Source organism: Lontra canadensis, unplaced genomic scaffold (genome assembly GCF_010015895.1).
Source record: "Lontra canadensis isolate GAN:19392208 unplaced genomic scaffold, GSC_riverotter_1.0 scaffold25, whole genome shotgun sequence".
Taxonomy (NCBI): Eukaryota; Metazoa; Chordata; class Mammalia; order Carnivora; family Mustelidae; genus Lontra; species Lontra canadensis.
Genome location: NW_022631019.1, coordinates 5,117,173 through 5,141,517, shown reverse-complemented (window position 1 = coordinate 5,141,517; position 24,345 = coordinate 5,117,173). Strand labels below are relative to the sequence as shown.

Below are 24,345 nucleotides of genomic sequence, written 5' to 3'. Positions count from 1 at the left end.
AGACTTAATACTAACCTAACTGTAGTTTCATGTTCCTGGGAATGTAACTTTTAACTGATCCACAGGGAATTACCTGGTCAGGACTAATGAGATAAACCACCTGATAAACCCCTTCCATTTCCCTTAGAACTGTGACGTTGCCTGAAATGATGCATCCTTTACTAGTAGTAACTTCCTTTTCCTGTCCCCTTTCTGCCAAACAAAAAACAAAACGAAAACAAAAAAACCCCAAACTCAAAAAACAATAAAAATAAACAAACAAAAAAACCCCTTTCCATTTTGTACAGCTCTTCAGAACTCCTTTCTATTGCTAGATGGGATGCTGCTCAATTCATGAAACATTGAACAAAGCCAGTTTGATCTTCACATTAACTCAGTTAAATGTTTTTGTTTAACAAGATAAAACTATAAAACTTCAAAAAGAAATAGGAGACTATCAGTGACTTAGAGACAAAGAAGAGCATTACATAGTGATAAGGGGCTCGATACAACAAGAGGCTATAACACTTGTAAATACCTATGTACTCAACCTAGGAACACCTAAATACACAAAACAAATTTAATAGATATAAAGAGAAAAACTGACAATAGTAAAATAATATAATAATATTGGGAATATAATAATATTATATATTAATATATTATATATTATATTATATATTATAATTATATAATAATATATGTTAATATATTATATATAATATATAATATAATAATATTGGGAAACTTTAACACCCCACTTAAAGGACAAATCAGACAAAAGGAGACAATGGCTCTGAACAATATTAGACCACACAGGACTTAACAGATACATATGAACATTCCATCCAAAGACATCAAAATATACATTTTTTTCAAGTGCATATGGAATATTCTCCAGGCAAGATCACATGTTACGCCACAAAACATATCTCAATAAGTTTAGAAAGACTGAAATCATATCAAACATCTTTTCTGACAATGATATGAAACTTGAAATTAATTATCAGGAAAAAACTGGGAAAAAACACAAATACGTGGAGGGTAAATAACATACTACTAAAAAACCAATTTGTTAAATCAAAGAGGAAATAAAAAAACACATGGAGACAAATGAAAACATAAACACAATGAACCTATGGGAAGCAGCAAAAGCAGTTCTAAGAGGCAATTTTATAGCAATAAGGGCCTACCTCAAGAAACAAGAAAAATCTCAAAACAATATAGCCATAACACCTAAAGGAAACAAAGAGCAAACAAAGTTCGAAGTTAGTAGGGAGAAAAAATACAGATCAAAGTGGAAATACATGAAATGGAGACGAAGAAAACAGAGAAAAGGGACGCCTGTGTGGCTCAGTTGGTTAAGCAGCTGCCTTCAGCTCAGGTCATGATCCCAGCATCCTGGGATCGAGTCCCACATCGGTCTCCTTGCTCAGCGGGGAGCCTGCTTCTCCCTCTGCCTCTGCCTGCCACTCTGCCTGTGCTCACTCATGCTCGCTCGCTCTCTCTCTGACAAATTAAAAAAAAAAATCTAAAATAAAAAAAATTAAAAAAGAAAACAGAGAAAAGATTGATGAAACCATGAGGTGGTTCTTCAAAAAGAAAAAAACAAACTGCTAAAACTTTAGTCAGACTCACGAAGAAAAAAGAAAGAAGAATTAAATAAATAAAATCAGAAATGAAAGAGAAGTAACAACTGACACCACAAAAATAAAAAAGATTAAAAGCCACTACTACAAGAAATCATATGCAATAAGTTAGACAACCTGGAAGAAATGGATAAATTCCTAAAAACATACAAACTTCTAAAACAAAATCTGGAAGAAATAACAATCTGAACAGACTGATTCCTTGTAATGAAAATGAATCAGTAATCAAAACCCTTCCACCAACAAAAGTTCAGAACCAGATGGCTTCACAGGTGAATTCTACCAAACATTAATTTAAAAATTTTTTAAAAGTTCTATTTATTTAAGTAATCTCTATACCCAATGTGGGGTTTGAATTCATGACCCTAAGATCAAGAGTCGCATGTTCCACTGCCTGAGCCAACTAGGTACTCCTAATTCTACCAAACATTTAAAGAAGAGCTGATACCTTTTATTGTCAAACTATTCCAGAGAATCAAAGAGGAAGGAAAGCTTTCAAATTCATTCTATGAGGACAGCATTACCTTGATACCAAGTCCAGACAGAGACACTACAAAACAAGTAACTACAGATCCATACCCCTGATGAACACAGATGCAAAAATCCTCAACAAAATACTAGTAAACTGAATTAACAATATGTTAAAAGGATCATTCACCATGATGAAGTGAGATTTATTCCAGAAATGCAAGGATAGTTCAGTATCTGCAAATCGGTCAACATGATATATACCACACTAATAAAGGATAAAAACCACACGATCCTCTCAATAGAAAAATTTGTAGAAAAAGCATTTGACAAAATTCAGCCTCCATTCATGATAAAAACTCCCAACAAAGTGGGTTTAGAGAGAACATACCTCAACATAATAAAGGCCACAAACCCACAGCTAACATCATGCTCGATGGTGAAAAAACTGAAAGTTCTCAAACCAAGATCAAAAACAAGACAAAGATGCCCCAACTTTTTATTCAAGATCTCATTTATTTATTTGTCAGAGAGAGAGAGAGAGAGAGAGTACATGCACAAGAAGGGAGAGCAGTAAGTAGAGGGAGAAGCAGCCTCCCTGCTGAGCAGGGAGCCTGACGTGGGACTCAATCCCGGGACCCTGGGATCACGACCCAAGCTGAAGGCAGACACTCAACCAACTAAGCCGCCCAGGTGTCCCACCCCAGCTCTTATTCAACATGGTACTGGAAGTCCTAGCTTTAGCAATCAGACAAGAAAAGGAGATCAAAGGCATCCAAATTAGCAAGGAAGAAATAAAACATCATTATTTGCAGATGGCATGATACTATATATAGAAAACCCCCAAAGACTACAAAAAAAAAACCATTAGAAAAAATAAATTCAGTAAAGTTGTGAGACGCAAATTAATACAGGGAAATCTGTCACATTCTGTATACTAATAATGAAGAAGCCAAAAGAAAAATTAAGAAAACAATCCATTGGGGTGCTTGGGTGGCTCAGTCAGCTAAGCCTCTGCCTTCAGCTCAAGTTGTGATCCCAGGGGCCTGGGATCAGTCCTCATGTCAGGCTCCCTGCTCAGGAGGAGTCTGCTTCTCCCTCTGCCTCTGCTCCTGCTCTCTCTCTCCCTCTCAAATAAATGAATAAAATTTTAAAAAACCTCCACAAAAACACTAATTTGAAAATATATATCCACCTCCACGTTCACTGTATCATTATTTACAATAGCCAAGATACGGAAGTAACTTAAATGTCCATCAACAGATGAAAGGATAAAGAAGAGGCAGTGTATATATATACAATGGAATATTACTCAGCCATAAAAAAGAATGAAATCTTGCCATTTGTGACAACATGGATGGAGCCAGAGAGTAGAAAGCTAAACAAAATAAGTCAGAGAGAAACAAATATCATATTATTTCACTCATGTGGAATTTAAGAAACAAAAGAACCAAGGAGGAAAAAAAAGAGACAAACCAAGAAACAAACTCTTAACTACAGAGAACAAACTGATGGTCACCAAAGGGGAGATGAGTGGGGGATGGGGAGACATAGGGAATGGGGGTTAAGGAGTATACTTGCTGTGACAGGCACTGGGTATTATATGGAAGTGTTGAATCACTATTATTGTACATGTGAAACTAACCTAATACTGTACATTATTAATTACAGTATATAGTATGTACACTATATAGTATAGTATAGCATATGACAACAATTATGCTGGAATTAAAAACCTTAAAAAAAGAGATGTGATGAGCACACATGCACACACTCACATGCGCGCACACGTGTGTACGTGCATGTGAACACACATGCACTGGAATGTTACTCAGCCTTCAAAAAAGAATGAGATCCTGTCAGCTGCAACAACATGGATAACCTAGAGGGCATTATACTAAGTGAAGTCAGTCAGACAGAGGAAGACACAACTTGTATCACTTGTATATGGAATCTAAAAAACAAAAGAACCAACTAACCAACTAGAAACAGATCATACATATAAAGAACTAGTGGTTGCCAGAGGGCAGGGGCTTGGGGGAGAAGCAACATAGGTGAGAGGAGTAAGAGGTGAGAACTTCCAGTCGTAAACAAATAAGTCACGGAGATGAAAAGTGTCACACAAGGAACACAGTCAATAATACTGTAATAATGTTGTATGGGGACAGATGGTAACCACCCTTACCAAGGGGAGCACCGCATAACGGACAGAATTGTTGAATCACTATGTCATACACTGGAAACTAACAGAGCATTGCATGCAAACAAGACTTCAGAATAAAAATAAAATAAAGTTAACCATACACTTAACACACAGCCTAGCAATTTCATTCCTAGATATTCACCGAATAGAAATGGAAAACCTATGTCCACGAGAGGACGCAGACTCCAACGGTCCAGCAGCATGATTCATGACAGCCCCAAACCGGAAGCACCTGAATGACCACCACGCGGGAGACGGACTTCCGCACAATCTAATCCTGCTCCGTCCTAAGAAGGGACAAGCAACCGACACGCACCAGTCAGGACGGATCTCGGCAGCACCGTGTTAACTGGGAGACCCTGAATACGAAAGGCTGCAGCTGGACCCTTCGGCTGACATGACATTACAGAAAAACCAAAACTGTCGTGCTAGGAAGCGAACTGGCGGTTGCCAGGAGCTGGAGCATCAGGGCAGAAGCCAAGTCTAACGGGTCACACGAGAACGCCTCCAGGTGATGGAAACGTCCTACATGCTAACTGTGGTGCTCGTGACACTAATGTAGGTATTTGTCAGAATTCTTGTTTTGTATACCCAAATTTGGTGAGTTCTATTGTGTGTAAATGTACCCCAAAAAGTTTAAAAAAAAAGAAAAAATACTTTATTTCCACACCAGTGCCAAAGCCAGACGGCCCATCGCACAGGGATCTCCTGGCCACAGAGCTGGAAGAATTCACCATTTCAAGCCACTACCTGATGCCGCAAAACCCGTTCCAGATGGTGGCTCCTCGTGGAGCAGTGCCATGAACAGCTCACCAGCGGCAAAACCACTGTTCTTCCCACGACTGCCCGAGATGCGCTGCAAGAAGTAAGGACACAGAAAAGATTTTAACCTCTCAAGCATCCTATTACAAAATAATGGCAGATCTTCAACTTCACGTTAAACAAAATAAAGTGCAGACAGAAGGGACAGATCAAACAGGGCAGCCTGTCCCCAGGAATGTGGCTTTGACCTTTCGATGTACTATTCCCTTTCTATGTAATACTAAAGATACTGCTGGTTTTTGAGCGCCAGGCTCCATACAGTTGTATGTTTTTTTGTTTTGTCATTCCAAAAATATATACTGCACGTTTTGTAAGTTCTAAGCACTGTTCTCAAAACTTGGGACTAGAGTCATGAACAAAGCAGAAGTCCAGCTATCCTGAGCTTATGGTGCACGGGAAAAAGGATTATAGAAATATTACTTCGTTAAAGCCTCAGAATAAGGCAGCGAGAATTAATCTCTTCATTTTCCAAGTGAGGAACAAAGAAGGGAGGCTGGCAGACGTGGTTCGGCTAACACACCGAACCAGGGCCAGAGCACCTGCGTCCCTGTCTTGTTGCACAGGCCGGCTTCACTCACGGGCATACACCGCCTGCACATTTCTAAGGACACTAATATCAGGCTTTGAAATTTCAGTGTACTTTCTTGTTTCAGATCATCAGATTGTGACTATTTGTCACAAAAGGATATTATGCCCTGAAAAGAAGACTGAAGAAAAACTGTAAAAATTCACACTTGTCTTGAATCCTATACCCAAATATAGGAATAGCCTATTCCCAAGTTTAACCGGATACATACATCTGAGAATGATTTTTAGGTAAAAGAGATAAAAAGTTAAAGGAAAATGACCATTGTAATTTTTGGTTTTGAAAATGATGTGCATTCGTGTGGGGCTAGAAGTTGCCTACTTTACTGAGAAGTCAGGGGCAGAAAGGAACTCCTCCCGGCTCAGTCCATAGCTGGTGTCCCTCAGCCGCGCCTGCAGGAACACACTTACTCCCATCAGGTCTTGTTAAGTGTGGTTTACTCCGCCCACAACCCCAGTTGTAAGTAAAAAAACACGTTTTATGGGCAATGGGTATGTTAAGTTTAATAACTGGGTATCATTTTTCTTAAACATTTTATTTCTTTATTTTAGAGAGAGACAGAGCATGTGTGTGTGTGAGCAGGGGGAGGGGCAGAGGGAAACTTAAGCTGACTCTGTGCTCAGCACAGAGCCTGACGTGGGGCTCGATCTCATGACCCTGAGAGCATGACCTGAGCTGAAATCATGAGTTGGACGCTTAATCAACTGAGCCACCCAGGCATCCTGGGTATCAAATTTTAAAAGGCAGGGGGTGGAAACCCAGTTCACATAGAAAATGTGAAAGGCAGCACTTTGGGAACAAACCTCACAAAGTGTCCAAGAAACCAGGACACAGCAGATTCTTTAACTCCGGCTTTTGAAACGGAGCCAGGCAGATACAGTACGTATTTCTGGAACACAAAGCTGCATCAACCCCAGCCGTGCAGTCAACTATCCGCTAAGCCTTCAGTGTTGGGTCTCAGGGCAAGAACCTTAATTTTAACAAGGACCCACATTTATGTTCTCGCTCATGTGCTGGAGGTTAGTGTCACTTACATACTTTGCTTCCAGACAAATATCCCTTCTCGTCTGATCTGAAGATTCACAGAATCCGAGCATGTCTGCCTGCAGTAAGTTTAGCTGTAGTGGTGAGCTGCTCCTTGAGTTAACGCAGGGGTGCTCTCCACGCGGCATCTCCCATTTTCCCTCCACCCGCCTCCGGCTGGGGACAGAGGACAGTGGCTCCAGGTGTGGAGTGACTGCAGATAGTGAGGGCGGCGTTCCAGAAGAGCCCGCTGCTCCCAGGAAATCATATGGGCAGAAGGATGGTGACAGCAGGGGACAGCCAGGGGGATCAGGCAAGAAAATGGTCATCACAGTATCTAAAGAAGGAGAAGGGAGAGCAGGAAAAGTCTGCAAGTCATTCCATAAAGTGGCCTTAGGCAGCCGGTTGAGTGTGGTCAGGGACACTGCATGCTCTCTTCCCACAGAAGGCAGGGTTGGGACAAGGTAAGGACCCAGGTCGGGAGCCATCAGGGCAGCCAGGAAGGGAAGGCTGGAGGCCTGCGGAGCGGAGGCGAGGGAAGGGCCCCAGGGCTCCCTGTGCTGGCCGTCTCCTCCCAAGCAGAGACAGAAGGTGTCCGGGGCGTCCCTGCTGTCCCACCGCCCCGACGGCTTCTTCCGCCCGGGCTTCCCCTTCTTGCAGCCAGCTGACCCGGCCTGCTTGGAAGCCGAGTCTCCCGCAACCATAGAGAGGGAAGCATATTATCAAAAACTCAAACCAAAAAAGAAGACAGGAAGGCCACTGACAGGTAATTATAAGTAGATTAGGAAAGAAGAGACACTTGTCAACAGTAACTATGTCTTCTCCCACTACTCCTGAAAACATGAGCAAGATCCCAGATAAAAGCTGTTGTAAAATAGACTTATTTCAGTATCTCTCAATCACTTTCCTTAGAAAATCAGCTTCTCAGATCCAGGATCTAAGAAAGCTCTTCGATAACAAATTGCTAAGATGAATTTATTCCATCAACATCTTCCACTTTCTTAAAACTCCTATTCTTTACTCCACATCTCCCAGTACTTACACAAATTTATAAAATTGATAAATGAATATAGTTTTAAAAATACAACTACCTTGAACATACAAATGTTTAGCTTTGCTTCTGCTTTCGTTCTGAAGACAGGATCTGTACGGCGATGAGAGGATCTTTTCCCGGAATTTATCAACATAATTCTGTTCCTCCTTCTGGGTGTGCACTGACACAACAGCCTTCGTGAGCCCTATGTGCTTAAATTCTTCTGAGGGCAGTGGAGCTGGGGGGGTGTGTGCTGTCCAGGGCTCATAAGCAGGGGCGATATCCTCTACTGGAGTCACTTCTGCTGAGGTAAGACAGAGATGGTTTTTATTTTTTAGTTAACATATAATGTATTATTGGTTTCAGAGGTATAGGTCTGTGAGAATCAATCTTATATAATACCCAGTGCTCATTACATCACATGCCTTCCTGAATGCCCATCCCCCAGTTGCCCCATCCCTCCCTTTCCCTCCCCTGCAGCAACCCTCAGTTTGTTTCCTCTGATTAAGAGTCTCTTAGGGTTCGTCTCCCTCCCAGGTTTCACCTTGTTTTATTTTTTCCTTTCTTCCCCTATGAACCTCTGTTCTGTTTCTTAAATTCCACATATGAGTGAAAGCATGTGATAATTCTTTCTCAGATTGACTTATTTTGCTTAGCCTAATACCCTCTAGTTCCACCCATGTCATTGCAAATGGCAAGATTTCATTTTTGATGGCTGCATGATATTGCATTGTAGATACAGACCACATCTTCTTTATTCATTCGTGGACATCTGGGCTCTTTCCATATTTTGGCTATTGTGGACACTGCTTCTATAAACATTGGGGTGCAGGTCCCCTTTTGAGTCCCTACATCTATGTCTTTGGGGTAAGTACCCTGTAGTGCAATTGTTGAGTCGTAGGGTAGCTCTATTTTCAACTTTTTGAGAAACCGCCATACTGTTTTCCAGAGTGGCTGCGCCAGCTTGCATTCCTACCAACAGTGTGGCAGGGTTCCTCTTCCTCCACAACCTTGCCAACATCTGTCGTTTCCTGACTTGTTAATTTTAGCCATTCCGACTGGTGTGAGGTGGTGTCTCACTGTGGTTTTGATTTGTATTCCCCTAATGCAGAGCATTTCTTCATGTGTCTTTTGGCCATGTGGATGTCTTCTTTAGATAAAGGTCTGTTCCTATCTTCTGCCCATTTCTTGATTGGATTATTTGTTCTTTGGGTGTTGAGTTTGATAAGTTCTTTATATATAGATTTTGGATACCAGCCCTTTATCTGATATATCATTTGCAAATATCTTCTCCCATTCTGTCGGTTGTTTTTGAGTTTTGTCGACTGTTACCTTCACTGTGCAAAAGCTTTTTATCTTGAAGTCCCAATAGTTCATTTTTGCCTTTGTTTCTCTTACCTTTGGAGACCTGTCTAGCAAGAAATTGCTGTGGCCAAGGTCAGAGAGGCTGCTGTCTGTGTTCTCAAGGATTTTGATGGATTCCTGTCTCACACTTAGGTCTTTCATCCATTTTGAGTATTTTTTACGAATGGTGTAAGGAAATGGTCCATTTTCATTCTTCTGCATGTGGCTGTCCAATTTTCCCAACATCATTTGTTGAAGAGACTGTCTTTTTTCTATTGGACATTCTTTCCTGCTTTGTTGAAGATTAGTTGACCATAGAGTTGAGGGTCCATTTCTGGGTTCTCTATTCTGTTCCATTGATCTATGTGTCTGTTTTAGTACCAGTACCATACTGTCTCGATGATTACAGCTTTGTAATACAGCTTGAAGTCTGGAACTGTGATGTCACCAGGTTTGGTTTTTTTCAACATTCCTCTGGCTATTCGGGGTCTTTCTGGTTCTCATAAATTTTAGGATAATTTGTTCCATCTCTGTGAAAGAAGTTGATGGTATTTGAGAGGGATTGCACTGAATGTGTAGATTGCTCCAGGTAGCATAAAGATTTTAACAATAAGGATTCTTCCAATCCACGAGCATAGAACATTTTTCCATTTCTTTGTGTCTTCCTCAATTTCTTTCCTGAGTCTTCTATAGTTTTCTGAGTAGAAATCCTTTGCCTCTTTGGTGAGAGTTATTCCTAGGTTTCTAATGGTTTTGGGTACAATTGTAAATGGGAATGACTCCTTAATTTCTCTTTCTTCTGTCTCATTATTAGGGTATAGAAATGCATCTGATTTCTATGCATTCATTTTATATCCTGCCACTCTGCTAGTTCCTGTATGAGTTCTAGCAATTTGGGGTGGAGTCTTTTGGGTTTTCCACAGAGTACCATGTCATCGAAGAAGAGTGAGAGTTGACTTCTTCCTTGACAATTTGGATGCCTTTTCTTTTCTTTTGTTGTCTGATTGTTGTGACTAGGACTTCTAGTACTAGTGGTGATAGCAGCATCCCTGTGTTGTTCCTGACCTTAGGGGGAAATGAGAGCTTTTCTCCATTGAGAATGATATTCATCGTGGGCTTTTCATATATGGCTTTTATGATATTGAGGTATGCTCCCTCTATCCCTACACTGTGAAAAGTTTTAATCAAGAAAGGATGCTATAGTTTGTCAAACACCTTTTCTGCATCTATTGAGAGGATCATATGGTTCTTGTCCTTTCAGTTATTGATATAGTATATCATATTGACTGATTTGTGGTTGCTGAACTACCCTTGCAGCCCAGGAATAAATCCCACTTGGTCGTGGTGAATTATCCTTTTAATGTATTGTTGGAGCCAACTGGCAGTATCTTGGTGAGAATTTTTACATCCGTGCTCATCAAGGATATTGGTCTGTAATTCTCCTTTTTGATGGGGTTTTTGTCTGGTTTTGGGTTCAAGGTAATGCTGGCCTCATCAAATGAGTTTGGAAGTTTTCCTTCCATTTCTAATTTTTGAAACAGCTTCAGAAGAATAGGTATTAATTCGTTAAATGTTTGATAGAATTCCCCTGAGAAGCCATCTGGCCCTGGGCCCTTGTCTGTTGGGAGATTTTTGATGACTGCTTCAATTTCTTTGCTGGTTATGGGTCTGTTCAGGTTTTCAATTTTTCTTGTTTTAGTTTTGGTAGTTTATACATCTCTAGGAATGCATCCATTTCTTACAGAGTGCCTAATTTGTTGGCATATAGTTGCTCATAATATGTTCTTAAAATTGTTTGTATTTCTTTGATGTTGGTTGTGATCACTCCTCTTTCATTCGTGATCTTATTTATTTGGGTCCTTTCTCTTTTCTTTTTGATAAGCCTGACTGGAGGTTTATCGATCTTATTCTTTCAAAGAATCAGCTCCTACTTTCCTTGACCTGTTCTACTGTTCTCTTGGTTTCTCTTTCACTGATTTCTGCTCTAATCTTTATTATTTCTCTTCTGCTGAGTTTAGGCTTTATTTGCTGTCCTTTCTCCAGCAACTTTAGGTGTAGAGTTAGGTTGTGTATTTGAGGTATTTGAGGTATCTTGTTTCTTAAGAAAGGCTTGTAATGGCATACACTTCCCTCTTAGGACCACCTTTGTTGCATCCGAAAGATTTTGAACAGTTGTGTCTTCATTTTCATTTGTTTCCATGAATTTTTAAAAATTCTTCTTTAATTTCCTGGTTGACACATTCATTCTTTAGTAGGATGCTCTTTAGCCTCCATGTATTTGAGTTCTTTCCAAATTTCCTCTTGTAATTGAGTTCCAGTTTCAGCACTGTGGTCCAAAAATATGCAGGAAATGATCCCAATCTTTTGGTACCAGTTGAAGACCTGATTTGTGACCAAGTGCGTGATCTATTCTGGAATGTTCCATGTGCACTCGAGAAGAACGTATATTCTGTTGCTTTAGGATAGAATGTTCTGAATGTATCTGTGGAGTCCATCTGGTCCAGTGTGGCATTCAAAGCCCTTATTTCCTTGTTGATCTTTGACAGATTTCATTTTAATTGTTACCAATTATTTGCATTTATTTATTTTCACTAAATTTAACTTACTTTCAATAAATTCTTACAACCATTATTACAACAGCAGGCATATAAAAACTTCATCCTAGCAAATAAGTTGGTTTCCTTTTTCTGCTTTTCTTTATACTCTTTGTACACTTGTATATACATTTTACAGTTGTAATACTCAATATGTATATACATATTTATTAAAATCTTACTGTAAATATTTTAGCTTTGTAGATTTTTCCAAAATGTTTTTATCTTTGAATTAATTTTACAAATCTGTAATATATTCATGGGGTTCAAAAATCAACAAGCTTAGAAAAAGCAGTCATTAACTCCTCCCCACTCCTGCCTACTATATGCCTAGTTCTTTATTTTCCCCACAGAAAACCATTTCTTTTATATCTTTATCGGTCCACTTTCTTATGTACCTATAAAGAAGAATATAGATTTTTTACCCCAAAGGCATGTAATATGTACACTATCTATAGCGGTATCTTTTTTCACTTAATGCTATCCCTTCTGCCAGTTCAATGACAGCTATCTTACACTTTTTCTGCATCATAGTCTTCCATTTCTTGTGTATACCACAATTTATTAAAGTAAACACCTGTAGACAGACTTTGAGTTGCTTCTAGATATTACTTCTCCCAAGTACGAGAGACTTCATGGTGGACACAGTAGGCTTCCCCACAACATCCCTTCCACCTCTCCCCTCTGTGCAGAATCCAGGCAGCATGGATGTGCCTGGCCCCACTCCACTTCCAGAAGTGCACTCTGATTCATTTAAATCAACACAGCACAGCCAAGATGGAGTAACAGGGACTGGATTTACCCTCCTGCCTGAACCAACTAAGAAAATGGACAAAACATGTGAACCAGTAAGTTCCAAGACACTGAACATCAGTGCATGAAGGAGAGTGACCCCTGAGGGAGGGAAAAAAAAGTGTTGAGCCCTGGGGCTGCCCCAGCCTACTGCCTTGAGAGTTTCTGAGATACAGGGTGGGGAAACCAGGTGAAGCCTGTGAACCCCCTTAGTTGACGAGACAAAGCCAAGAGTCCGGTTGGTGGCTAGAGTTTGCAGGGAAGAGTACTGGGGAGGAGAATTGCAGACAGCGGGCTCCACATAGCCAGACAGAACCCCCTGGTGTATTCACCAGTGTACTCATGGGAGAAGGAACAATCACCGAAGCTCACACTATATGGAGAATAGCATGGGCTCCCCTCAGCCAGACTGAAAATCTCCTAACTCATGGGGCACTAAGTATAGTACTCCAAAGGACCTTGCCTCGGTAGCAGACAATAATTAGCCACAGACTACACACTGCTCTAACAAATCTGAAAAGCAAAACCTGAAAGGAATGATTTGTTTCTAAGTAACTTAGCTGGGTCCCAGAATAAAGCTCATCCATATTTATGGGAACGGATACTCATCAGCACCCATTCACAATATCTGGCATCCAATCCAAAACTGCCAGCCATGCAAATAAGCAAGGCAAATACAACCCATAAGACAGAGAAAAGTCGTCAACCCCTTGGGACTAGCAGAGATGTCAGAATCAGAGACACGGACATTAGGAGTTACTATACTGCACTCCACACTGCTAGAGAGAAGATCAAACGTGTCAGAGACATGGAAGATGTAACAAAAGAAAAGGCCCGAACAGAACTTCTCAAAGTGAAAACTACAATACCTGAGATGAGAAATACACTGAATGGAAATACAAGTGACAGATACCGCATTAGAAAAGATTCACGAACCTGAAGACCCAGCAGGAGCCTATCCAAAACCAAATTTAGAGGGGGAGAAAAAAGACTGGAAAACTGAACCCAGTGTCAGTGGACTGTGGAACAACCCCAGGCTGCCTATATGCATGTAACTGAAGTCGCAGGAAAAGAGGAGAGAGAAGCAGTACTGGAAAAAATTGGGAGGGAAGACTTTCAATTTGCTGGAAATTGTAAACCTACAAATCCAAGAAGCCCAATGAACCAGAAGGACAGGGTATCTTGGCATATCATACTCAAACCGTGCAAATCAGTGATAAAGAGAACATCTGGATGGCTCAGTGGTTAAGTGTCTGCCTTCAGCTTAGGTCATGATCCCAGGGTCCTGGAACTGAGTCACATGTTGGGCTCCCTGCTCAGCGGGGTGCTTGCTGCTCCCCGTTTGTATGCTTGCTCTCGAGCACTTGCTTTCTCTCTCTCTCTGGCAGGTAAAATCTTAACAAAAAAAGGAGAGAACCTCTTACAAGTAGCCAGAAAGAAGCCGTGCTGCAAGCAAACCACGGATAGCAGATTTCATTGAAAACAGGGCATTGGGAAGCAGCAGAGCAACATCTTTAAAGTACTGAAAGGTGAAATTGCCAACTAGAATTCTATGCTCTGCCAGCAAACCTTTACACCACGAAGGGACAGCAAAGACATTCTCAGACACACGAAAACAGAAAGGCTTCACTACCACTAGACCCATGGGACAAGAGGTAGTCAAGAAACTCAGGCAGAGAGAAGGAGAATGATCCCAGGTGAGTCTACAAAACAGAATGAAACCACTGGAAGAGGTAACTACATGGGTGAACAGTTGCAGAAATAACCACTACCTACACAAGAATGGCAGCAGTGTAGGGTGGGACTTACAACATATGTAGAAGGGAAACATAAGCCAACAAACAAATGCCAGAAGGGGGAAGCAGAAGTACCCTACTGTTGGGTTTTTATACTATACGTGAAGTGATATAATATTTCCAGAAGGTGGGCTGTGAACAATCGAATGTGTACACCAGGAGCCCCAAAGCAACCACTAAAACAAAGCCCACTCTAAATATTAACATACCCAGGTCAAAAGTAAAAAGGTGGAAAAGATGTAACATGCTGGCACTAATTAAAAAAAAAAATGCTAGAGTGAATACATTAATACAAGACAAAGTGTATTTTATTGTTTTATTTTTTAAAAAGATTTTATTTATTCACTGAGGGGAGAAGCAGAGGGAGAGGAAGAAGCAGGTTCCCCATGGAGCAGGGACCCTGATGCAGGGCTCGATCCCAGGACCCTGAGATCATGACCTGAGTCAAAGGTAGATGCTTAAACTATTGAGCCCTGCAGGCACCCAGACAAAGTATATTTTAGAGCAGAGAATGTACAAGGGATAAAGAAGGTCATTTCACAAGAAAAAAAAGGCCAATTCATCAAGAAGACATGACACTTCTAAACATCTGTGCACAAAATAAGAGTGCTTTCAAAATGCACGAAACAAAACCAGCAGTACCACAGACAAATCCACAGTTAAGGTCAGAGATTTCTGTTCTTCTGAAGCAGAACAAGTACTGAGAAAACTAGTAAGGACAGACAGGACCTGAACAACAGTATCAACTGCCCTGACTTAGTTTACACAGAGAACATTCAACCCAACAGCAGCAGAATAAACGTTCTTCCCAGTGTGCACAGAACAGTCATCCAGAGAAACCATATCACAGACCATAAAACAAGTCTTGACAAATAATAGAAAAATTCGGATTCTGCATTTTCTCTGACCACAATGGGATTAAATTAGCAATCAGTAACAGAGCCGTGGAAAACCCCCAAATCTGTGGTGCTGAAGTAATGTATGATAAAAAACAAACACAGAGACACGTGATGATGAGTGATTTCAAAGGAGACAGCTGGGGGTAGTAGACAGTATCAGAACACGATGAAAATGACACAATCCATCAAAATGTATGGGATGCAGATTTTAATTTGTATTAAATTCCAGTAGGGAAAAAAATGTCTGAAATCTGATTATTCCAGTTGAAAAACTGGAAAAAGAAGAGGAAGATAAAAGCAAAGTAAGCAGAAGAAAGGAAATAAAGACCAGAGCAGACGTCAGTGACGTAGCAAACAGGAAAACAATGAACAAAGCCAGTGCAATCGTAAGCCTGTGCTTTGAGAAGTCCAATCAAATCAATCAGACTCCAGCCAGACAGATCAGGGGAAAGAGAAAGACAGAAGGTGCCAACCTCAGAAATGACAGAGGAGCATCATTAGAGATCTAACAGGTGTCAAAAGAAGAATAAGGGAACATCATGAACACTTTTATTCCAATAAACCTAACAACGTAGACAAAATACACCAATTCTTTGAAAGACACGAACTAAGTTCACTCAACAAACAGAAACCCTGAACAGCCCTGTGTCTATGGCAGAAACTCAATCTGCAGTTCAACACTTGGCCAGGAAAACTCTAACCCCACATGGCTTCGCTGATCCCTAGTCATTTTAAATTTGAGACCTATGACAGCCCAACATATTCTATATCTCAGCGAACATATCGTGAGCGCTTGAGAAGAATGAGTATTGTGCAGGTATCGGGTACTGTGTTCTCTCAGGTCAACTAGTCAATGTCGTTGACAGCATCACTCAGATCATCTACTTTACTCATTTTCTGTCCAGATTTTTTAAAATTTTACTTAACCGTCTAGATGTTTTATCAACTGTGCAGAAGGGGTGTTACATTTCTCAACTATGGTTATGGAAAGTCTATTTCTCTCTTTAACTCTATTTTTACCTCCTATCTTGGAAGCTTCGTTATTAGCAAATATGTATAATATATTCGGATCGCCGTGTCTCCCCGGTGAACAGTTTGCCACCACAAAGGGTCTTTGGGAAGACCCTGTCTTAAAGTCTGAATCATACGGGCTCGCCAGCCTTCTTAAGCTTCTCATTTGTGTTGTGCTTCTTTCCCCTTTCATTCTCAACCCATTTGTGGATTTTTATTTAAGCTGTAATTCCCCACAGTATACGGCTGGGTCTTTTCTTTTCTTTTTTTTTAATCTGTTCTGACAATTTCTGCCTTTTAATGGGAGTAGACATAGTCAGGTTTAGAGTGATTATTATTCGTTTGACATACGCCTCTGGTGGTGATGGCTATTCTCTCTTCCTCCTTTTCTGCCCTTCTTTTGGATGATTTGTGTGTTTATCATTTTTTCTTAGGGCGAGCACGCATGTGAGTGGGGCGACAGAGGGGGCAGAGAGAGGAGGGAGAGAGAACCTCAAGCAGGCTCCACACCCAGGGCGGAGCTTGATCCCATGACCCTGAGATCACGACCTGAACTGAAACCAAGAGTTGGATGCTTAATTGACTGAGCTACCTAGGTTTGTGTGTTTCTTAAAATCACACATTATCTCCTGGCTTTATTTCACACTCCAACTTGACCCTACTACAGATTCAAAAATATGTGTTAATGGAATGGTTTCTGGAGGCTACTTATTAATGTCTGATTCCCTACTCTGCCACTCATCTGCTGTGTGACTTTGGGCAAGTTAAGGGACTTAATCTGTTTGTGCCCTAACTGCTCTGTATATGTGATGGAGATCATAACTGGCAGGGAAATGTATATGTGCTCAAAGTCCTCAGACCCCATTTGTAAGTAGAGTCACGGGATAAGCTTCAGGAATATAAGCTTTCCAGAAAGCAGAAGTCATATGGATACTCTACAGATCTCCTGATTCTGTTTCCTGTCCTTGGAATAAAGAGGTGGCGCCACCGATGCTGTGACTGGTTTAGATCAGGAGAAACAATTATCAGTAAATATTCCCTGAAGTGAAAGCTTAGAGACTTCAGTATGAGTTCTTTCAAAATGGTAATATATACCACAGTACAAAAAGTTTAAAGGCATAATCAAAAAAATCTTTCCCCGCTGGATGAGACCCACCTTGTACGGACTATCACTGGCAGCTGTATGTCCACATGGGAGTTGAAAGTATTAAGAAAGGGACACTAAAAAATGTGCATCTTCCCCTTCCTGAGGGACAAGCTCAGCTCCGGTAGAACGATTTTCAGTTTATTAGAAACATAATCTAATCTCCCCACAGCTGTGCCTCTGGCGTCTTCCCACCGACCCCCAGCCCACCCGTCAATACTATACTCTCCATCTTCGAGGGTCAGTGTGAGGATTAAGGGAGTTAATTCCTATGAAGGACGTGGGATAGATGGCAGCACAGAGTAATAGCTCCGCGTGTGCTGAGGATCTGCCACTGAAGACTAGCAAAGGAACTGAAAAACCTGATTTAACACTTTTGTCACCAGTTCTTGTCCACCAAATTGTTATAATGACAAAGTCAAAGGATGGGAGGCAGTAAAAAGGAACAAAAAGAAGACATCAGAGTAATTTGCCAAGTCATTATGTTATTAAAAGAGATTTTAAACACACCCTCCTCATTATCATCAGGCCAATAGGAAAATGTGGATGTCAATCCAGTCACAACCACAGAGTCTGACAAGGACACCTTCTTTCAAGTGCAGCAACAAAGTGACCTAATGCAGCCCCACAGGAAACTTCATTAGTGATGGTTAACACTAACTGAGGACTTACTACTATGTCATCAGGTACTGTTTCTAAGTGCTTCCCACACATCAGCTGATGTGACAACAAATGACAATGACTTAGAAATACAGTCCCAACTATGTAACCAATATAAACATGACGGTATTTCCAAAAGTTCTTTAACTGAGTAAAAGAAAGGAAAACATAATTATAATTTAGAAGTCATTCCTAAATAACTGATGTTAAGGGCTTTTGTTTTCTCACAGTAGTATAATTCCCGCCGAGTGTACTTGAGAGCAGAAGGTGAAGCGGCACCTGTCTCTGGTGGTGGGGCAGGAATGAGCGGGCTGCGGTAGCTGCACTGGTTCAGGCCAGAGCCCAGGCTCAGGGCCGTGGGGGCCAGGGTCCTCGGAGTGCCTCCTGCAGCGTGTGCGGGCCGCCCGGTGGTCGGCATCTCCAGGTTGGCTATGGCTGGGATCTGAGACACCACTGGGGGCACAAGAGAAAGTCACAATGAAAAGAAAAATCCCCACAAGAAATTTACAATGAAGACTCAGTTGGCAGATGTTTGCTACGGACGAGCTAAAACTTCTTGGCCATAAAAGAGCCACAGGAAACAGGCTCATTTATGATTAACGAAATAAGATAAAAATTGAGAAACAGAAAGGGATGGCTTTGTAATCATCCTGTCCATCGAGGAGGGCACTCGTGTTACCGTGCAAGGCTTCAGCATCATTTGCCTTGTGGTTGTGTCTGTCTTCTTCGGAGGATGAAGAGGTTGTATTGGTACAGGATACACACTTTCTTTTCAAAGCTGGAATGTTGTAGCTCTTCAGGTATCTGCAACAACAGAATTAGGTCACGCATGCCTGCCTGTCCCCTAACTCTGCCACTTCCCACATTTCTGCTTTTCTCACAGCACTTCTGTGTGGGTACTTTGTACTCTCGTGTTTAATGAGGTCTTCCCTGACCATCCCAGCCTCATTCACTGGCCTGTCGTATCTCTTTTACTGTGACCTTGTATTGATCTCCAAATCTTGCTTCATTTATTTTTATGATCAAGGTCTTGTCTTCTCAACCATGCCACTGCTCCTTCAAAGAAGGGATCCATCTTCTAATGTATTGCAGCCCTTGAAATGCTCAATTTATTATAAATTATATGTAAGTAGGCTCTCCGTAAATGTCTAGTGACTTAGGAGTGAAAAATCAAGACAATCAGTAATAAAAGGGATGTAAGGTGTGTGCTACAATGGCGGTGTGCACTTTCAGAAAACGGACATGTTCTCACACTCGTGTCTCACACCTGATAACACTGTCAATGCAGTTTATTTGCTGGTACGATGGGTTATGCTGGTCTTTTCTCCAATCTTCATAAGACTCCGTGGGCACACTGTTGTTTTTTAATGTCTGGAAGGTAGATGAGGCCTTCTGCTCATCTGAAACAGAACAAAAGGATGTGTAATTAAAAACATTATATACCTGGGGCGCTCAGGTGGCTCAGTTGTTAAGCGTCTGCCTTCGGCTCAGGTCAAGATCCCAGGGTCCTGGGACTGAGTCTGGAATTGGGTTCCGTGCTCAGCAGGAAGCCTGCGTCTCCCTCTCCCACTCCCCCTGCTCGTGTTCCCTCTCTCACTGTGTCTCTCTCTGTCAAATAAGTAAATAAAATCTCCAAAAAATCTATTACATATCTAAGAACTTACCCAACAAAGCTAGATCAGGTCCTTTAGCATTATACATTCAAGAGAATAATATGGAGCTATTAAAGACGAACTCAGCTTTAAAAAAATGCACCGATACAGAAAGATATCCATATGGAATGATTAAATGAATACTTTTTTTTTTTTTTTACAAAAAAGGAGTGAAACAGATGTGTCAGGCAAAGATTAATAGTAAAACTATCAGGTGGAAGGCTAATGAGGACTTCATGATACTGAGCTGACACTACCTGCCAAGTGACCGATGGTGGCCTTACCGGGGTTGGGATGACCAGACAGAGTGAAGTGCAAGGCAGTGCCCTCCAGACCTGTGTCCAACAGGACTTTCTGCAGTGACAGAAATGCCCTGCATCTGTACTGCCCCGCACCGCGGCCACCAACACCACAGGTGACCATTAAGCACTTGCAATGTGGCTACAGCAACTGAGCAACTAAATTTTAAGATTTATTTATCTGTAACTATTTTGAATTTAGAGTGTGGAAAGTAGCTACCATACTGGACAGAGGGGGTACAGAGAGAAGACACAAGGCCTCAGGTTGGAACCGTGACAAACTTAAATCTTGTGTGGAGAACGACAAGCCAAGAATAGAGGCTGAAAAAGCACATGGAGAAAGGTAAGAGAGAGCCCGCCAACATGGCGTCATGGAAATCAAGACAGGGAAACTGGGTCAAGGAATGAGGAACCACAGTTACATCAAACACTGCTGAGAAGCTGACTTAGCTACCGTTGTTGCTGTTAGTGAAGGTCATCTTAGCTGCCTGGCAGATGCTGCTTCATTTCCAGAGGGGATTACAGAAAAAGGCCTGTTTAACTGTCACTTGTTAACTTTTTTTTTAAGATTTTATTTATTTGACACATACACCCACACAGGCAGAGAAAGAGGGAGAAGCAGGCTCCCCGCTGAGCAGAGAGCCCGATGTGGGGCTAGATCCCAGGACTCTGGGATCATGACCCGAGCTGAAGGCAGTCGCTTAACCAATAGAGCCACCCAGGCGCCCCAAACTTCTATACTTAAAAAGATTATCTTTAAGATAATAAAAATAGGGGTCTTGACTTTATGACCCTGAGATCAAGAGTCACACACTCCACCAACTGAGCCAGCCAGGAGCTCCTATACTTTTAATTTCTACATAATTTTAACCTTGAAGAGGGTTACAGAAAGAGTAGAGTTCCCGTATACCCTCCACCCTGCTTCTACGGATGTAACACCTTACAGAACTATTAACAGAACAAAGAAAACTAGAAATGCACAGGGGAAACTAGCTTCTCTGTGAAATTTTCTGCTCCAGGGTCCAACCCAGGGTCTCACAGTGATTTTAGTTGTCAGTGTGTCTTTCCTGACCTCAACTCTTGTCAAGAGTACAGGACAGGAATTCTGTGGAAATGCCCCTCAACCTGAGTTGCCCTGATGTTCTATCATGATGAACCTGAGGCTATGCCTCTTGGGGAAGATTCCCACAGAGGTGCTGTGCCCTTCTCAGTACCTCACAACAAGGGGATATGACCTTGACATGTTCACTGCTGGTGTGTCAGCCTTGATCACTGGTTAAGGTCTGTCTGCCAGGTTTCTTCCACATAAAGTTACTATTTTACATGTAATACATGATGTAAACAATAAATGTTTCAAAGTCGCACTTTGAGGCCATGCAGGCTTTCTCTTACACTTTCACCTACTGGTGAATGGATTTAATGCCACCAAACTGTACACTTAAAAATGGTTAAAAATCGGTTACACACATCCATTCACTGTTGAATGACATCTAGGTTGTTTCCAATTTGGGATGAGTGCGAACGACTGTGATAAACATACACAGACAAGTTCATGTGTGAATGTGAGTTTTTCTTTTACCTGAGTAAATAAGAATGGAATTGCGGAGTCATACGGTAAGAGTATGTTTAATTTATAAGAAACTGCCAAACTTTTTTTTTTTTTTTAAGATTTTACTTATTTACTTGTCAGAGAAAGAGTGTGTGCACAAGCAGTCAGAGTGGCAGACAGAGGAAGAGAGAGAAGCAGGCTCCCCGCTGAGCAAGGAGCCCGATGCGGGACTTGATCCCAGGACCCTAGGATCATGACCTGAGCCGAAGGCAGACGCTTAACCAACTGAGCCACCCAGGAGTCCCAAAAACTGCCAAACTTTTTAAAGAGGCTGTATAATTCCACACGGCCTTCAGCACTGCCTGGGGGCTCTGGTTCTTCCGCATTCTTGCCAGAACTTGGCATTCCCAGTATTTTTTTTTTACTTTTAGCCATTCTAATGGGTGTGTGAAGGTATCTCATGCGTTTTTTTTTTTTTTAAGATTTTATTATTTGAGAGAGAGCATTAAAGGAGAGAGGTCAGCGGGAGAAGCAGACTCCCCACTGAGCAGGGAGCCCAACTCAGGACTCAGTCTCAGGACTCCAGGATCATGACCTGAGCAGAAGGCAGTTACTCAACCAGCTGAGCCACCCAGGTGCCCCTCTCATGTGGTTTTAACTTCATAACATCTGAAATTGAGTGTTGTTTCCCATGCTCTTTGCCACCTGTATGTACTTCACTGGAAAAGTGTCAGGTATCTTGACCATTTTTTGAATGGATTATGTTCTCATTGTTAAATTTTGACAGTTTTTTTAAGTATTCAGGATATGAATTTTATCCATAACTTGTAAATATTGTCTTTTCATTGTCTTACCAACATCTTTCAAGACATCTTTAATTTTATCTATAACTTGTATATACTGTCTTAGCAATGTCTTTCAAGAAGTTTTTAATTTTTATAAAGTCCACTTCAACAATTTTTTTTATGGATCACACTTTTGATGTCGGATCTAAAACCTTTTTGCCAAACCCAAGATCACAAAGGTTTTCTCCTAGGTTTTCTTCTAAAAGTTTGTAGTTTTAAGTTTTTTTTTTTTTTTTAAAGATTTTATTTATTTATTTGACAGACAGAGATCACAAGTAGGCAGAGAGGCAGGCAGAGAGAGAGAGAGGAGGAAGCAGGCTCCCTGCCGAGCAGAGAGCCCGATGCGGGACTCGATCCCAGGACCCTGAGATCATGACCTGAGCCGAAGGCAGAGGCTTAACCCACTGAGCCACCCAGGCGCCCCTGTAGTTTTAAGTTTTATATTTAGGTCTATGACCAATTTTGAGTTAACTTTTGTAGAACATGTGAGCAGTATGCCGAGGTTCATTTTTTACATATGTGGATGTCTCATTGTGTAGTACCTTTTTTTTTTTTTTTTGGAAAAGCTACCTTTTGTCCATTGATTTGATCTTGCACCTCAAAAACTGACTGTATTTGTGCAGGTCTGTCTTGGAGCTCTCTCATCTGTCCACTGATCTTTTCACCAGCGTCACACTGTCTTAACTACAGTGGCTTCACAGTTAAGTCCTAAAATCAGAGAGAGTGAGTCCTCTAACACTGTTACTCTTTTTCAAAATGGTTTTGGCTGTTTTAGTTTCTTTTTTTCCCCCACAGAAGTCTGGGGATCCATCTAATGATACCTATTCAGAAACAAAATCCTGTTGAGAGTTTACTTAGAATGACATTAAATGTACAGATCAAACTGGGGAGAACTGATAATATTGTATATTCCAAACCATGAACAGGATATATCTTTTCATTTACTTAGTACTTCTAAAAGTTTTTTCATCAGTGTCTTAAAGTTCTCTGCATATGGATTGTTCCACATATTCTGTTGGATTTTTTATATAAGTATTTTATATAGTTTAATTAAAAATTTACATATAAGCTTAATTAAAAAAAAATTCTGTTCCAACTGTTCCTTGTTAGTACATAGAACTTTAACTGGTCTTATATGTTGACCATGTATTTATAACCTTGCTAAAGTCAGTAGAAGCTTTTTTATAGATTCTTTGGAATTTTTCTGTTAGACAATCCTGTCACCTGCAAATAGAGTTTTATTTCTTCCTTTCCAATCTGTTATGTCTTTTATTTCTCTTGCCTATTGCACTGCAGGACTTTCAGTTTGATGTTAAGATGTGGTTAGTGGATACCCTTCACCTATTCTCCAGGTTAGGGTGGAAGCATTCTCTCACCATCAAGCATAATAGATTCCTTTTTTGTTAGGTTAATGAAATCCCTTTTCCACTTCTAATTTTTGAGCATTTATCACGTGTGGGTGTTCGATTTGTCACATGCTTTTTCTCCATCTATTAAAATAACCTGTTGGGTTTGTCTTTTTTATTCTGTTAATATGGTGAATAAATGTGGCTGACTTTCACATATTGAACCAGCCTTGCATTCCTAGAATAACTCATACTTGGTTGTGATATATTTGTCCTTTTTATACGTTACTGGTTTTGATTTGGTGATATATACTGGGGATTTTACAAATATGTTGGCAATGGATCCTGGTCTGTAGTTTTCTTGAATTGTATTTATCTTGTTTCAGTATTAAGGTAATAATGGGCTCATAAAAGGAGTCTGGGAGTTTCCTTTTCAAAACTGCTTTCATTTTCTTCTGTCTTCTATTTTCTGAAAAAGATTATGTAAAAACCGGCATTATTTCTTCCTTGAATGTTTGATAGAATACTCCAGTGAAACCAACTGGGCCTAGAGTTTTCTTTTTGGAAGGTGTTTAACTCCAAATTCCATATCTGTAATAGATATGTCTATTCTAGTGGTTTCTTTTTCACTGAGTTCTGATAGGTTCTTTA

At 40.8% G+C, this 24,345-nt stretch overlaps 1 protein-coding gene across 3 annotated transcripts in view; it reads right to left on the bottom strand.

Moving 5' to 3' along the window:
* Positions 1–24,345, bottom strand: part of PER3 (period circadian regulator 3) — a 55,835-nt gene that overhangs the window by 5,765 nt on the left and 25,725 nt on the right. Inside the window, exons 13-18 of one of the 3 annotated variants that reach the window (XM_032863308.1) lie at positions 19,271–19,403; positions 18,683–18,807; positions 18,283–18,456; positions 7,822–8,067; positions 6,742–7,424; positions 5,050–5,155 (exon numbers count right to left, since the gene is read on the bottom strand). In XM_032863308.1, coding sequence (XP_032719199.1) covers positions 5,050–5,155; positions 6,742–7,424; positions 7,822–8,067; positions 18,283–18,456; positions 18,683–18,807; positions 19,271–19,403 — 1,467 coding nt within the window. Of the gene's footprint in view, positions 1–5,049; positions 5,156–6,741; positions 7,427–7,821; positions 8,068–18,282; positions 18,457–18,682; positions 18,808–19,270; positions 19,404–24,345 lie in introns of all 3 variants that reach the window. The other 2 variants (XM_032863309.1, XM_032863311.1) reach the window with 2 other exon arrangements.